Genomic DNA, 14,733 nt, shown 5'->3' on the forward strand with positions numbered 1-14,733 from the left:
TATATATATATATATATATCCACTTTTGCCTTGATGCTTTCCCCTTCCTGGGACAATGAATTCACGGTGTTCTTATTTCTATTTCCAGGAGTATATATATATATATATATCCACTTTTGCCTTGATGCTTTCAGCCTAGCTGTGATATATATATATATATATATATATATATATATATATATATATATATACTCCTGGAAATAGAAATAAGAACACCGTGAATTCATTGTCCCAGGAAGGGGAAACTTTATTGACACATTCCTGGGGTCAGATACATCACATGATCACACTGACAGAACCACAGGCACATAGACACAGGCAACATAGCATGCACAATGTCGGCACTAGTACAGTGTATATCCACCTTTCGCAGCAATGCAGGCTGCTATTCTCCCATGGAGACGATCGTAGAGATGCTGGATGTAGTCCTGTGGAACGGCTTGCCATGCCATTTCCACCTGGCGCCTCAGTTGGACCAGCGTTCGTGCTGGACGTGCAGACCGCGTGAGACGGCGCTTCATCCAGTCCCAAACCTGCTCAATGGAGGACATATCCGGAGATCTTGCTGGCCAGGGTAGTTGACTTACACCTTCTAGAGCACGTTGGGTGGCACGGGATACATGCGGACGTGCATTGTCCTGTTGGAACAGCAAGTTCCCTTTCCGGTCTAGGAATGGTAGAACGATGGGTTCGATGACGGTTTGGATGTACCGTGCACTATTCAGTGTCCCCTCGACGATCACCAGTGGTGTACGGCCAGTGTAGGAGATCGCTCCCCACACCATGATGCCGGGTGTTGGCCCTGTGTGCCTCGGTCGTATGCAGTCCTGATTGTGGCGCTCACCTGCACGGCGCCAAACACGCATACGACCATCATTGGCACCAAGGCAGAAGCGACTCTCATCGCTGAAGACGACACTCCATTCGTCCCTCCATTCACGCCTATCGCGACACCACTGGAGGCGGGCTGCACGATGTTGGGGCGTGAGCGGAAGACGGCCTAACGGTGTGCGGGACCGTAGCCCAGCTTCATGGAGACGGTTGCGAATGGTCCTCGCCGATACCCCAGGAGCAACAGTGTCCCTAATTTGCTGGGAAGTGGCGGTGCTGTCCCCTACGGCACTGCGTAGGATCCTACGGTCTTGGCGTGCATCCGTGCGTTGCTGCGGTCCGGTCCCAGGTCGACGGGCACGTGCACCTTCCGCCGACCACTAGCGACAACATCGATGTACTGTGGAGACCTCACGCCCCACGTGTTGAGCAATTCGGCAGTACGTCCACCCGGCCTCCCGCATGCCCACTATACGCCCTCGCTCAAAGTCCGTCAACTGCACATACGGTTCACGTCCACGCTGTCGCGGCATGCTACCAGTGTTAAAGACTGCGATGGAGCTCCGTATGCCACGGCAAACTGGCTGACACTGACGGCGGCGGTGCACAAATGCTGCGCAGCTAGCGCCATTCGACGGCCAACACCGCGGTTCCTGGTGTGTCCGCTGTGCCGTGCGTGTGATCATTGCTTGTACAGCCCTCTCGGAGTGTCCGGAGCAAGTATGGTGGGTCTGACACACCGGTGTCAATGTGTTCTTTTTTCCATTTCCAGGAGTGTGTGTATATATATATATATATATATATATATATATATATATATATATATATATATATATATATATCACAGCACAGCTAGGCTGAAAGCATCAAGGCAAAAGTGGATAGAACAAACATGAACAAGGTGCAATACAAACGGCTAAAGGCCACAATTAAATTTCAAAATTTTACAATATATTAGCATAATCTTTTAAGGCAGAAGGCAACAATATTTTTGCTTAAGGGGAAATTTTAAGACTTTAAGCAGCTGAAGGCCCACGGTTGATTTCCCAGAAATTCAAAAATACCTTAAACCTTTAATTGGCCGAAATCATACTAAATAAAAAAGCAACGCAACGAAAGTAACTAAATTTAAGAATATGGTTTTAAGCAGATGAAGGCCAACAATTGATTTTACCAAAAATTCAAAATACCTTGAACCTCTGAGTTTTAAGTGGCTGTAAGCGCACTAAATGAAAAGACGGTACTACAACAGTAACTTTCGACAAAATATCCACTTGCCAGAATTCAAACTTACTTATATGGGCTTAAGGCCCTTGATTTACATAAAACACAAAAAAAATTTTTTAAAGCATTGGCTACAATAGATTAGCAACAGACCATTAAACACCCATGAAAAGGACAGTATAGACAACAGCACTCAGACACCTCCAGGGGAGGGGGGGAGCTGCCCTCTTTCTTTTTTTTTTTTTAATCTAATTTTGTTCGTTTTCGTTTGTAGTATCTGCTCTGGGCGGACGTCGAAAGACACCCGATTCAGTTCGTTGTTGATCCATTACTCAGTTTTTTTTTTTTTTTATTACAGAGGGCAGCTAGCCCTCTGGCCGAACACGCTGAGCTACCGTGCCAGCGCCCTCGAAACGTTAACGTTCACTTAAGTGAGACAGGTGGTGGGCCCAACTACACTTGATCCGTCGATAACCCAACCAAGAGACAGTCTCGGACCGACCGACCAAACTACTTGCTAGCCGCCAATCGGAACGTGAAAACTGAAAGACCAAACTGCTACAGACGTGATTATCCACAATGAAGAATGTCTTAAGCTGTCAAAACTATACACCGTGTTGGACAGCGACAAGAGGTGAGGAAAGGACACTGCCTGAAATTACATCAGTGGCCTAGGCAGGTAACCAGAACACAAGCGGCCACAACGCAGATAATTCCGCTGGTGCACTTGAGTTGTAGTCAACCAATATAGTTAACTCCACCGCACGGCGGCTCGATTTCACCACTACAACCACTCGGTGTTGCTCACAAGAAAAGCTCCCCAACAGCGAACCACCGAAACGAACGACACAACATGAACGGACGTGGCTTGGGTACTTAAAACACCACACAACTTTGACGTCCTGGGTCGGTGAGCCACGATCGGTCAGCCCCACACACGCTCAGACACTGCGCAGGGACCGCCAGCGGACCCAGCCGACTGCACCGCGCGGAGATATCCTCCCTGGTCCGCACCAACCGACCGACTACCCTCAGAAAGCGGACAACATCTAAAATGGTCGTCAGAGGAAATAACGCCAACTACACACACAGTTTAATAAGCCACAGCTGTAAAATACTAACACGAATTCTTTACAGACGAATGGAAAAACTAGTAGAAGCTGACCTCGGGGAAGATCAGTTTGGATTCCGTAGAAACACTGAAACACGTGAGGCAATACTGACCTTACGACTTATCTTAGAACAAAGATTAAGGAAAGGAAAACCTACGTTTCTAGCTTTTGTAGACTTAGAGAAAGCTTTTGACAATGTTGACTGGAATACTCTTTCAAATTCTAAAGGTGGCAAGGGTAAAATACAGGGAGCGAAAGGCTATTTACAATTTGTACAGAAACCAAATGGCAGTTATAAGAGTCGAGGGACATGAAAGGGAAGCAGTGGTTGGGAAGGGAGTAAGACAGGGTTGTAGCCTCTCCCCGATGTTATTCAATCTGTATATTGAGCAAGCAGTAAAGGAAACAAAAGAAAAATTCGGAGTAGGTACTAAAATCCATGGAGAAGAAATAAAAACTTTGAGGTTCGCCGATGACATTGTAATTCTGTCAGAGACAGCGCAGGACTTGGAAGAGAAGTTGAATGCAATGGACAGTGTCTTGAAAGGAGGATATAAGATGAACATCAACAAAAGCAAAACGAGGATAATGGAATGTAGTCGAATTAAGTTGGGTGATGCTGAGGGAATTAGATTAGGAAATGAGACACTTAAAGTAGTAAAGGAGTTTTAGTATTTGGGGAGCAAAATAACTGATGATGGTCGAAGTAGATAGGATATAAAATGTAGACTGGCAATGGCAAGGAAAGCGTTTCTGAAGAAGAGAAATTTGTTAACATCGAGTATAGATTTAAGTGTCAGGAAGTCATTTCTGAAAGTATTTGTATGGAGTGTAGCCATGTATGGAAGTGAAACATGGACGATAAATAGTTTGGACAAGAAGAGAATAGAAGCTTTCGAAATGTGGTGCTACAGAAGAATGCTGAAGATCAGATGGGTAGATCACATAACTAATGAGGAAGTATTGAATAGGATTGTGGGGAAGAGAAGTTTGTGGCACAACTTGACCAGAAGAAGGGATCGGTTGGTAGGACATGTTCTGAGGCATCAAGGGATCACAAATTTAGTATTGGAGGGCAGCGTGGAGGGTAAAAATCGTAGAGGGAGACCAAGAGATGAATACACTAAGCAGATTCAGAAGGATGTAGGTTGCAGTAGGTACTGGGAGATGAAGAGGCTTGCACAGGATAGAGTAGCATGGAGAGCTGCATCAAACCAGTCTCAGGACTGAAGACCACAACAACAACAACAATACACACACAACCTGACAAACACTTGCACGAAGAACTGAACGATACCCAACAGTAGCTAAGTACGCACGGAGGCAAATCGGGAGTCGATGCACGCACACACACACACACACACACACACACACACACACACACACACACACACCACAGTCGACTCATGGACGATCGGCGAGCCAAACCGCTTCGTCCGGTAGGACGACCGACCGACGATCCACCAAGACCGCTGCCCGGCTCAAGTGATGCGTGGCGGCAATGGTCGGGAGAGCCTTGTCGACGGATGCGTCACACCTGCAACCCGACTGCACTAGTACCGCATTGCAAATCCCCGACTGGCAGGTCCGGACTGCACTCCCGACGCGTTCCAACTCACTGGCAGCCCGAACTCGCGACCCGAACTGGCTTACGACAGACAACGACCAGGAAGTAACAGCAGCCGTGCAAAGACAGGACGAGAGGGGATATATCGATACGCGCTGCTAGCGCCGCTCACGGTCGGGCAAAGCAGCAACTCAGTGACAGTAGTAATTTAAATTAACGTACTGAGTTGGAAGTACGTTAAAAACTGGTTGTAAAATACATGATGGCGGGAACACGAGCTACACACGGGTCATCAGTATTGCATAACAAATTATTCTGTACCTGAGTAGCCGCTACAGTACACTCTGGCCACTTCCAGCTAACTGCCCTCTGCTAATACAAGCGAGTTTCTGCCTCGACTGTTTTAGCCAGTCAAAGGAAAGGAATTTCCATGCTACTATACATACAGGGTTTTTCAAAATTACACCGAGAAACTTCGAGGGGATGTAGAAGAAGTCTTCAGCAAAAAATGCGGATAGGAACTTTCTCCAGAAACGTAATCCAATGTCCGAAGTTACAGGCGGCGGCGCCTGGATATGCAAGCACATACAGGGTGTTTCAGAAGTGATGGTCAATATTCGTGGATATGACAAGAATGATCATTCGAACCAAAAAAGTCAAGTAACCATGGCTGTAAAACTCATACATTAAGATCTATGAGCAGTATCTTCGATACTGTGAAACAAATCACTTTTACTGCAAGCTCTTTGCTTTCCATATTTTGTGAAGAGGTAGTGTGGACCTAAACAAGACAAAAATGTCCAGTACGCATGCGCTCTGAAACGCATACCTAAACAACTATGAGCACTTGCTGGTCTTCGCTACTTTGAAACACTACTCCTCTAACGAACAAGTGTTCATAAATAGGTATAAGGGAAAACCGTTCTGATACCTCTGATAGTGGTATATACACAACTGGCCATTAAAATTGCTACACCACGAAGATGACGTGCTGCAGACGCGAAATTTAACCTACGGGAAGAAGATGCTGTGATATGCAAATGATTAGCTTTTCAGAGCATTCACACAAAGTTGGCGCCGGTGGCGACACCTACAACGTGCTGACATGGGGAAACTTTCCAACCGATTTCTCATACACAAACAGCAGTTGACCTGCGTTGCCTGGTGAAACGTTGTTGTGACGTCTCGTGTAAGGAGGAGAAATGCGTACCATCACGTTTCCGCCTTTGATAAAGGTCGAATTGTAGCCTATCGTGATTGCGGTTCATCGTATATGGAATCGGTGGGTTCAGAACGGAGCCCAACGGCCTCGTATCACCAGCAGTCGAGATGACAGACATCTTATCCGCATGGCTGTAACGAATCGTGCAGCCGCGTCTAGATCCCAGAGTCAACAGGGACAACAAACATCTGCACGAACAGTTCGACGACGTTTGCAGCAGCATGGACTATCGGCTCGGAGACCATGGCTGCGGTTACCCTTGACGCTGCATCACAGACAGGAGCGCCTGCGATGGTGCACTCAACAAGTAACCTGGGTGCACGAATGGGAAAACGTCAGTTTTTCGGATGAATACAGGCTCTGTTTACAGCGTCATGATGGTCGCAGCCGTGTCTGGCGACATCGCGGTGAACGCAATTTGGAGGGGTGTGTTCGTCACCGCCATACTGGCGTATCACCCGGCGTGATGGTATGGGGTGCCACTGGTTACACGTCTCGGTCACCTCTAGTTCGCATTGACGGCACTTTGAACAGTGGATCTTACATTTCAGACGTGTTATGTCCCGTGGCTCTACCCTTCATTCGACCCCTACGAAACCCTACATTTAAGGAGGATAATGCACGACCGCATGTTGCAGGTCCTGTACGGGCCTTTCTGGATACAGAAAATGTTCGACTGCTGCCCTGGCCAGCACATTCTCCAGATCCCTCACCAACTGAAAACGTCTGGTCAATGGTGGCCGAGCAACTGGCTCGTCACAATGCGCCAGTCACTACTCGTGATGAACTGTGGTATCGTGTTGAAGCTGCATGGGCAGCTGTACCGGTACACGCCATCCAAGCTCTGTTTGACGTAGTGCCCAAGCGTATCAAGGCCGTTATTACGACCAGAGGTGGTTGTTCTGGGTACTGATTTCTCAGGATCTATGCATCCAAATTGGGTGCTAATGTAATCACATGTCAGTTCTAGTATAATATATTTGTCCAATGAATACCCGTTTTTCATCTGCATTTCTTATTGGTGTAGCAATTTTAATGGCCAGTAGTGTATGTACTGGACATGTTGTTGCTAATACTGTAGGGGAGACAACTTTCAGGGGTGGCAGTATAGATCTAAACAGTACAGAAGTCGAGTAAAAATGGACTGTAAAATGCGTGCCTTAAGGAACATGAGCACTTGTTCAATGAAGTGTATGTGTTTCACAGTAGAGAAGATGAGTCCTCATAGGTCTTCAGGTGTGCTTCTCAAAGCTCATGTTTACTAGACACCTTATTTCTGTTTTGCTCCATACCACCACCTGCTAAAGTTGCCTACTCATGCTATCTTAGCAACACCAATACTCGTACTGTCAGAGGTATCAGAACGGTTTTCGCTTACAGCTTTCGATACGTTTGTTTCTGGACCAGGGACCCTTACCTCAAATTGATACATTTATCCTTCCCCATCATTCTCGAAAGTTGGTAAAATCATCTCGGAATCACCCAATGTACCCAAACATATACAAGCGCCGCCGCCGGTAGCTTCGACGCTCTGCAGTGGTGCTGGATGACGTTTACAGACATGGGTTCCTATCGTCATTTTGTTTCTCAAGACAACTTCTACATCCTCTTGAAGTTTGTCGGTGTAATTCTGAAACATGCTGCCTTGCTTCTTCAGTAACAAGCTGGACGTTGTTCTCAGATGGGTGACGCCATGCCATGTCAGCAAATTGCCGCTTCATGCGTCCTTCTGCCCGGGCTGTATATCTTGCGGCACACTGCACAATACTCTGAATATTCGGTACAAATATTATACCATCCGGTTTTAGTACGCAAATCGTTCACACAGTTCTGAAGACAGCAGGAACAGGTAAGTGCGAGAACTATCTCACACTCAGCACAACATCTCGTGCATCTAATCCGCTGATAAGAATAATATACAGCGAAATGGAAAACAAAATTGAGGATCTGTTAGACGACAATAAGCCCCCAGAGAGGTAGTTCCTAAGAGGGTTTCCCAGAAAGTAACTCCGTCCTCAGGCCACGAGTGGCCTATCGGGACCATCCGACCGTCGTGTCATCCTCACTGGAGGATGCGGATAGGAGGGGCGTGGGGTCAGCACACCGCTCTCCCGGTCGTTATGATGGTATTCTTGACCGAAGCCGCAACTATTCGGTCGAGTAGGTCCTGAGTAGGCATCACGAGGCTGAGTGCACCCCGAAAAATGGCAACAGCGCATGGCGGCCTGGATGGTCACCCATCCAAGTGCCGACCACGCACGACAGCGCTTAACATCGGTGATCTCACGGGAACCGGTGTATCCACTGCGGCAAGGCCGTCCAGAAAATAACGCACCACATATTTTTTCTTCAATAATTATTTATTGAACATAATGAGAATTAGGCACACGAAAGAACGTTATCTACACACCCTATTTTTCCACGTAATCTCTATCCCAAATCTATGGCCTACCTCCAGCGCGTAACAAGGGCGTGTATGTCCTGTCGGTAGCAATCCATGACCTTATGGCGGAGCCAGAGCTTTACTGTGTTAATCACCTTCTCATCGTCTTCAAAATATCTTCCGCGAATGGTATCCTTTAATGGCCGAAACAAGAGTAAGCTTGCAGCAATATGTCAGGTGAGACAGCCGTGGATGGTCTCCCCGACCGCTGCAAATCGTGGAGCACCGCCTAACCGTTTTCTGATGACCTCACCCTCCGTGCCCAGCTAGTAACTGTACTTCTGTCGACAGCAGATGCTCCACAGACTTTCCACAAGCGTTTGTGAATATTCCCCACAGTTTCTCTCTCTGCAGTGAGAAATTCAATGACGGCACATTGCTTGTAACGTACATCACCTACAGACGCCATCTTTCAAACTGTCCTGCAGCTACGCTATCTGTCGGAAGTGACGGAAACTTGGCGCGCTCACTCGGGAGGCTTCAAATAATACATTACGGGACATTAAAATTGCCACAACAAGAAGAAATGCAGATGATAAACGGGTATTCATTGGACGAACATATTATACTAGAACACACATGTGTTTACATTTTCACGCAATTTAGGTGCATAGATTCTGAGAAACCAGTACCCAGAACAATCACCTCTGGCCGTAATACCGGCCTTGATACGCCTGGGCATTGAGTCAAACAGAGCTTGGATGGCGCGTGCAGGTACAGCTCCCCATGCAGCTTCAACACGATACTACAGTTCATCAAGAGTAGTGACTGGCGTATTGTGACGAGCCAGTTGCTCGGCCACCATTGACCAGACGTTTTCAATTGGTGAGAGACCTGGAGAATGTGCTGGCCAGGGCAGCAGTCGAACATGTTCTGTATTCGGAAAGGCCCGTACAGGACCTGCAACATGCGGTCGTGCATTATCCTGCTATAATGTAGATTTTCGCAGGGATCGAATGATAGGTTCGTCGTTGAGTACATCATCGCAGGCGCTCCTGTCTGTGATGCAGCGTCAAGGGTTACCGCAGACATGGTCTCCGAGCTCATAGTCCACGCTGCTGCAAACGTCGTCGAACTGTTCGTGCAGATGGTTGTTGTCTCACGGATCGTGACGTGGCTGCACGATCCGTTACAGCCATGCGGATAAGATGCCTGTCATCTCGACTGCTAGTTATACGAGGCTGTTGGGATCCAGCACGGCGTTCCGTATTACCCTTCTGAACCCACCGATTCCATATTCTGCTAACAGTCATTGGATCTCGACCAACGCGAGCAGCAATGTTGCGCTACGATAAACCGCAATCGCGATAGTCTACAATCCGACCATTATCAAAGTCGGAAACGTGATGGTTCGCATTTTCTTACACGTGGCATTACAACTACCTTTCACCAGGCAACGCCAGTCAACTGCTGTTTGCGTATGAGAAATCGCTTGGAAACTTTCCTCATGTCAGCACGTTGTAGGTGTCGTCACCGGCGCCAACATTGTGTGAATGCTCTAAAAAGCTAATCATTAGCTTATCACAGCATCTTCTTCGTGTCGGTAAAATTTCGCATCTGCAGCACGTCATATACGTGGTGTAGCTGTTTAATGGCCAGTACTGTACATAACGTTTCGCATTCGTAGCACTGTTTGCGGCTGAGAAAAAAGTTGCGGTGCATTACTTTCCGGGCAACTCTGGTGCGTTGCGCTTCATAATACAAGCAAGAAAGACTCTTCCTTCATTGGAATTGTCGACTTAGAAAAAACGTTCGATAATGCAAAACGGGGGGCAGATGTTCTAGAGCTTCATAAAAATAGGTGTTAGTTTCCAGAAATAACGTAGTAATAGCAACTGCACAACTTATCAACGTGATACAGACACATTCACGCCAAGGACCACTTTAAAAACTTTGAAGTATTTCTTGACAGCAATTAGCATTTTTTTCTGTATAGGCTACCACAAGCCTGTCTTCATCTTCTTTCTTTTATACTTCTTCTTGTTGTATTTTAGGCAGTGTCATTATTTTTAACATGTGGACAAAGGTACAGGGAAAGATGGGTAATGTATAAGGTGTACCACTTTGCTTCCACCCTTTTTTCCCCAACATTTGAGGCTTTAATGAAACAAATTATTTACACATGTATCATTCAAAGTATTTTCCATCGCTGGCCACTACTTTCTCCCATCTTTCGGGCAGTCTATTAATCCCGCGTCGAAAAAATTGTTCATCTTTTGAAGCGATCCTCGAATCGAACCAATTTGAGGCTTATTCATGAGATCGAAAGTGTTGGTCAGCCAGGCCATGCGCCATTGATCCAAACAGGCGATAGTCAGAGTGAGCAATGTCGAGGGAGAATACGGCGGGTGGGGTAGGACTTGCCATTTTAACGTTTCCAAGTACTTTTTGACTTATTTTGCAACGTGTGGTCGAGCGTTGTCGTGCTGAAAAATCACTTTATCGTGCCACTCGCTGTATTGCGGCCGTTTGTCTTTTAATGCTCTGCTCAAACGCAATAATTGCGTTCGATAACGAGCACCTGTGATTGTTTCACTTGGTTTTAACACCTCATAGTACACGACGCCGAGCTGGTCCCACCAAATGCAGAGCGTGATCTTGGAACCGTAAATATTCGGTTTGGTCTTCGACGTGGAAGCATGGCCGGGATATCCCCATTATTTTTTGTGTTTACTTTTATCGTAATGAACCAATTTTTCGTCCCCGGTCACAATGTGATGCAGAAATCTCTTCCGTTTTAGCCTCTGAAGCAGCTCTTCATAAACATCGTCCAACGTCTCTTGGTTTCAGCTCACACGGGACCCAAGTTCCTTCTTTCTGAATCACGCCCATAGCCTTGAGACGTTTTGAAATGGCTTGCTGTGTCACTCCCACTAATCGTGCCAAGTCTTCTTGCGGTTGACGCGAGTCTTCATTCACCAATGTCTCCAATTCTGCATCTTAAAAAACATTCTCTCTTCAACCAGCATGCCGGTCTACGACGTTAAAATCACCGTTCTTGAAGCGTTGAAACCACTCACGACACGTTCTTTCACTAATAGAGTCCTTACCATACGTACTTGAGAGCATTCTATGAGACTCAGCCGCTATTTTCTTCACACTGAAATAAAATGGCTTCAAATGGCTCTGAGCACTATGGGACTTAACTTATGAGGTCATCAGTCCCCTACTACTTAAACCTAACTAACCTAAGGACACCACAACACACATCCATGTCCGAGGCAGGATTCGAACCTGCGACCATAACGGTCGCGCGGTTCCAGACTGTAGCGCCTAGTACCGCTCGGCCACTACGACCGGCCTAAAATAAAACTGTAACAACTCCTCTCGCAAACGATGAGAATTAGGCTCGTAAACAGACATTTGCAATCAAGAACAACTTTTGATGCAGACACTAATCGACTAATGTTTGAATGAAGTTATGTTGACCGAGGTCCAAGCTAACTGCCTGACGTCTGCGATTTGTTTCTTTCGACCGTTATTTACCGTTGTCGCCACCTATCGGCAAACGGCGGAAGCAAAGTTGTACACTTTGTACAACATTTGTGAAGAGTATATGTTGTGTGTTGTAGAAAGAGAAATACGGAGGTTGAGGGCAAATGATTTTGACCGAGATGTTTTATTTGTGTTTCCAGCCGCAACCCGAACCTGCAGGAAGTGCGGCTGCGTATCAACCGGCTATCCCTGGTTCAGCCCGGCACCTTCCGCAACAACTCCCGCCTCCAGTACCTGGAGCTGGATCACAACCTACTGCAAACCATGGACGTCTCCGTCATAGAGCCGCTTGTCTGGCTCAAGGGTGAGTTCCTTCACGCACTTTGCTTACATCGAGCTGCCACTGGGCTAAATGTCACTTTGTTCTGTGTTCCCAATGCTTTCAACCATTTAATCTTACATTTATTTGTCTATCTAATCTTGTAAATAATAATTGCTACCGTTCAGTCTTTCTTTGCCTTCCTTTACTTTGTATCTTCTTCTAACATTCGTTTCCTACAGACACCATCCATATGTTATACTTTCCAATTCCTCTTCAGCCCATACATCCGTTTATTCAGCTCTCAATATACATGTGGTATTATGCACTCTCCATCTCCACAAACTGAAGAGCGATTTATCCTGTGTCCTGAGTGTTTTGATACAGCATACCATAACTCCCTCTCTTGTGTCACCGTCTTCATCTCAGAAAAGCACTTAGACCCAATGCCCTCAAATGTTTGTTATGTATATTCTATGTCTTTCACTACAGTTTTTGTCCACTAAAGCTCGTTTCCTGCTTTCTTAATACGTATCCTATCAATCTGTTCCTTCATTTAGCGTTTTTCACATATTCATTTCATCGCCTATTCTTTGTAGAACCTCCTCTTTCCTCATCGTATGAACGCACCTAATCTTGATCATCCTTCTCTAACACAATGTATCATACTGCTCGATTCTTTTCTTTTATGGTTTTCCTCCTTTCCACTATCACATCCACATGTACATTCTTAGAAATTTCTTCCTTCCATTAAGGCCTATATTTGATTCTAATAGACCTCCTTTGGCCAGGAGTACTCTCTTTGTCAACTTTAGTCTGTTTCTTATGACCCCTCTTCGTCACTTGTAAAGTATTGTTTTGCTTCCAACGTATTAGAATTCCTTTCACTTTGTCTACTTGTAAACCCCAATTTTGCAAATAAGTTTATCACTGCTTTCCTGTCCTCTACTACTCATTACTTTCGCCTTTCATATGTTCACTCTCAGTCCATACTCTGAGATTGTTATATTATTAGTTCCATTCTACTGGTTCTGTAATTCTTCCTCAGTTTCATTGTTGACAGCAAAGTATCAGGGAATACTACCTCTGATATAATTTCATCATGAATGTTAATCCCACTTATGAACCCTTCTTTTCTCCGTCACTGTTCCTTGGAAAGGACCTGCACTCTTAAGCCAGACTTAATGTTAATGAGTTTGCCAACATAGTTCCGATGTTCAGAAATGTAAAACTGTTTACTTCACAGAGAGAAGAATGTAATATCGAACGGCTGAAATACGAACGACTCACAATTTCGATCAGTGAACTAATGGAAACACCTGGTTCTAACAGTCTGTAGAGGTATGTGACGTAACGATCGCAAGGGTTCAGTCGAAGCTAAAACTTTTGGCAGACTCAGGTTCGTTGGTAGAATACTGAGGCATTATAACCAGCCTCCAAAGAAGATTTGTTATAAAGCACGCAGTCCATTCTAGAATACTGCTCAGCGTGTGAGACCTGTACTATGTAGGAATAACAAGGCATATTAAATATACAGAAAGAAAAGGAGCACGAAAGGTCACAGGTTCGTGCGACTTGTAGTATTACTTCTTCGAGGAAAGATACGTATTTGCCCCAGTTTTTGTAACTGTTTCCATGGTACTTTTGCGTTATTTTATCTTTTTACATATATTTCTCCGCACTCGATACAGAATAAAGAATTTGGCCATTCCTTACCTCATACGAAGGGATGCACGTATCATCTCGTAGATGGTTGAATAATACATGACAACTCGAACATCTTGCCACTTACTTATCACGTACGTGGTGGTTGGATTTAAGGGGTGATCAAAAAGTCAGTATAAATTTGAAAACTTAATAAACCACGGAATAATGTAGATAGAGAGGTAAAAACTGACACACAAGCTTGGAATAACATGGGGTTTTATTAGGATGGCGCTCCACCCCATATTGCTAGACGCGTGAAAGATCTCTTGCGCGCGTCGTTTGATGATGATCGTGTGATCAGCCGCCACTTTCGTCATGCTTGGCCTCCCAGGTCCCCAGACCTCAGTCCGTGCGATTATTGGCTTTGGGGTTACCTGAAGTCGCAATGGTATCGTGATCGACCGACATCTCTAGGAATGCTGAAAGACAACATCCGACGCCAATGCCTCACCATAACTCCGGACATGCTTTGCAGTGCTGTTCACAACATTATTCCTCGATTACAGCTATTGTTGAGGAATGATGGTGGACATATTGAGCATTTCGTGTAAAGAACATCATCTTTGCTTTGCCTTACTTTCTTATGCTAATTATTACTATTCTGCTCAGATGCAGCGCCATCTGTCGGACGTTTTTTGAGCTTTTGCATTTTTTTGGTTCTAATAAAACCCCATGGCATTCCAAGCATGTGTGTCAATTTGTACCTCTCAATTTACATTATTCCGTGATTTATTCAGTTTTCAAATTTATACTGACTTTTTGATCACCCGATATAACGGCAGTACGCACAACGTTGCAGGCGAAGATTCACCAGTTTATGGTAATTTCACCACCCTGTTTGTACGCTGGTTTGGTGACGTGTAAGTGTAATGA

General features: G+C 45.5%; 1 protein-coding gene across 1 annotated transcript in view; it reads left to right on the top strand.

The window, feature by feature from the left end:
* Positions 1-14,733, top strand: part of LOC124718703 (leucine-rich repeat-containing protein 15-like) — a 214,901-nt gene that overhangs the window by 197,182 nt on the left and 2,986 nt on the right. The window contains exon 8 of the mRNA XM_047244324.1: positions 12,035-12,198. Coding sequence (XP_047100280.1) covers positions 12,035-12,198 — 164 coding nt within the window. The remainder of the gene's footprint in view (positions 1-12,034; positions 12,199-14,733) is intronic.

The sequence above is a fragment of the Schistocerca piceifrons genome, chromosome 10, assembly GCF_021461385.2.
Source record: "Schistocerca piceifrons isolate TAMUIC-IGC-003096 chromosome 10, iqSchPice1.1, whole genome shotgun sequence".
Taxonomy (NCBI): Eukaryota; Metazoa; Arthropoda; class Insecta; order Orthoptera; family Acrididae; genus Schistocerca; species Schistocerca piceifrons.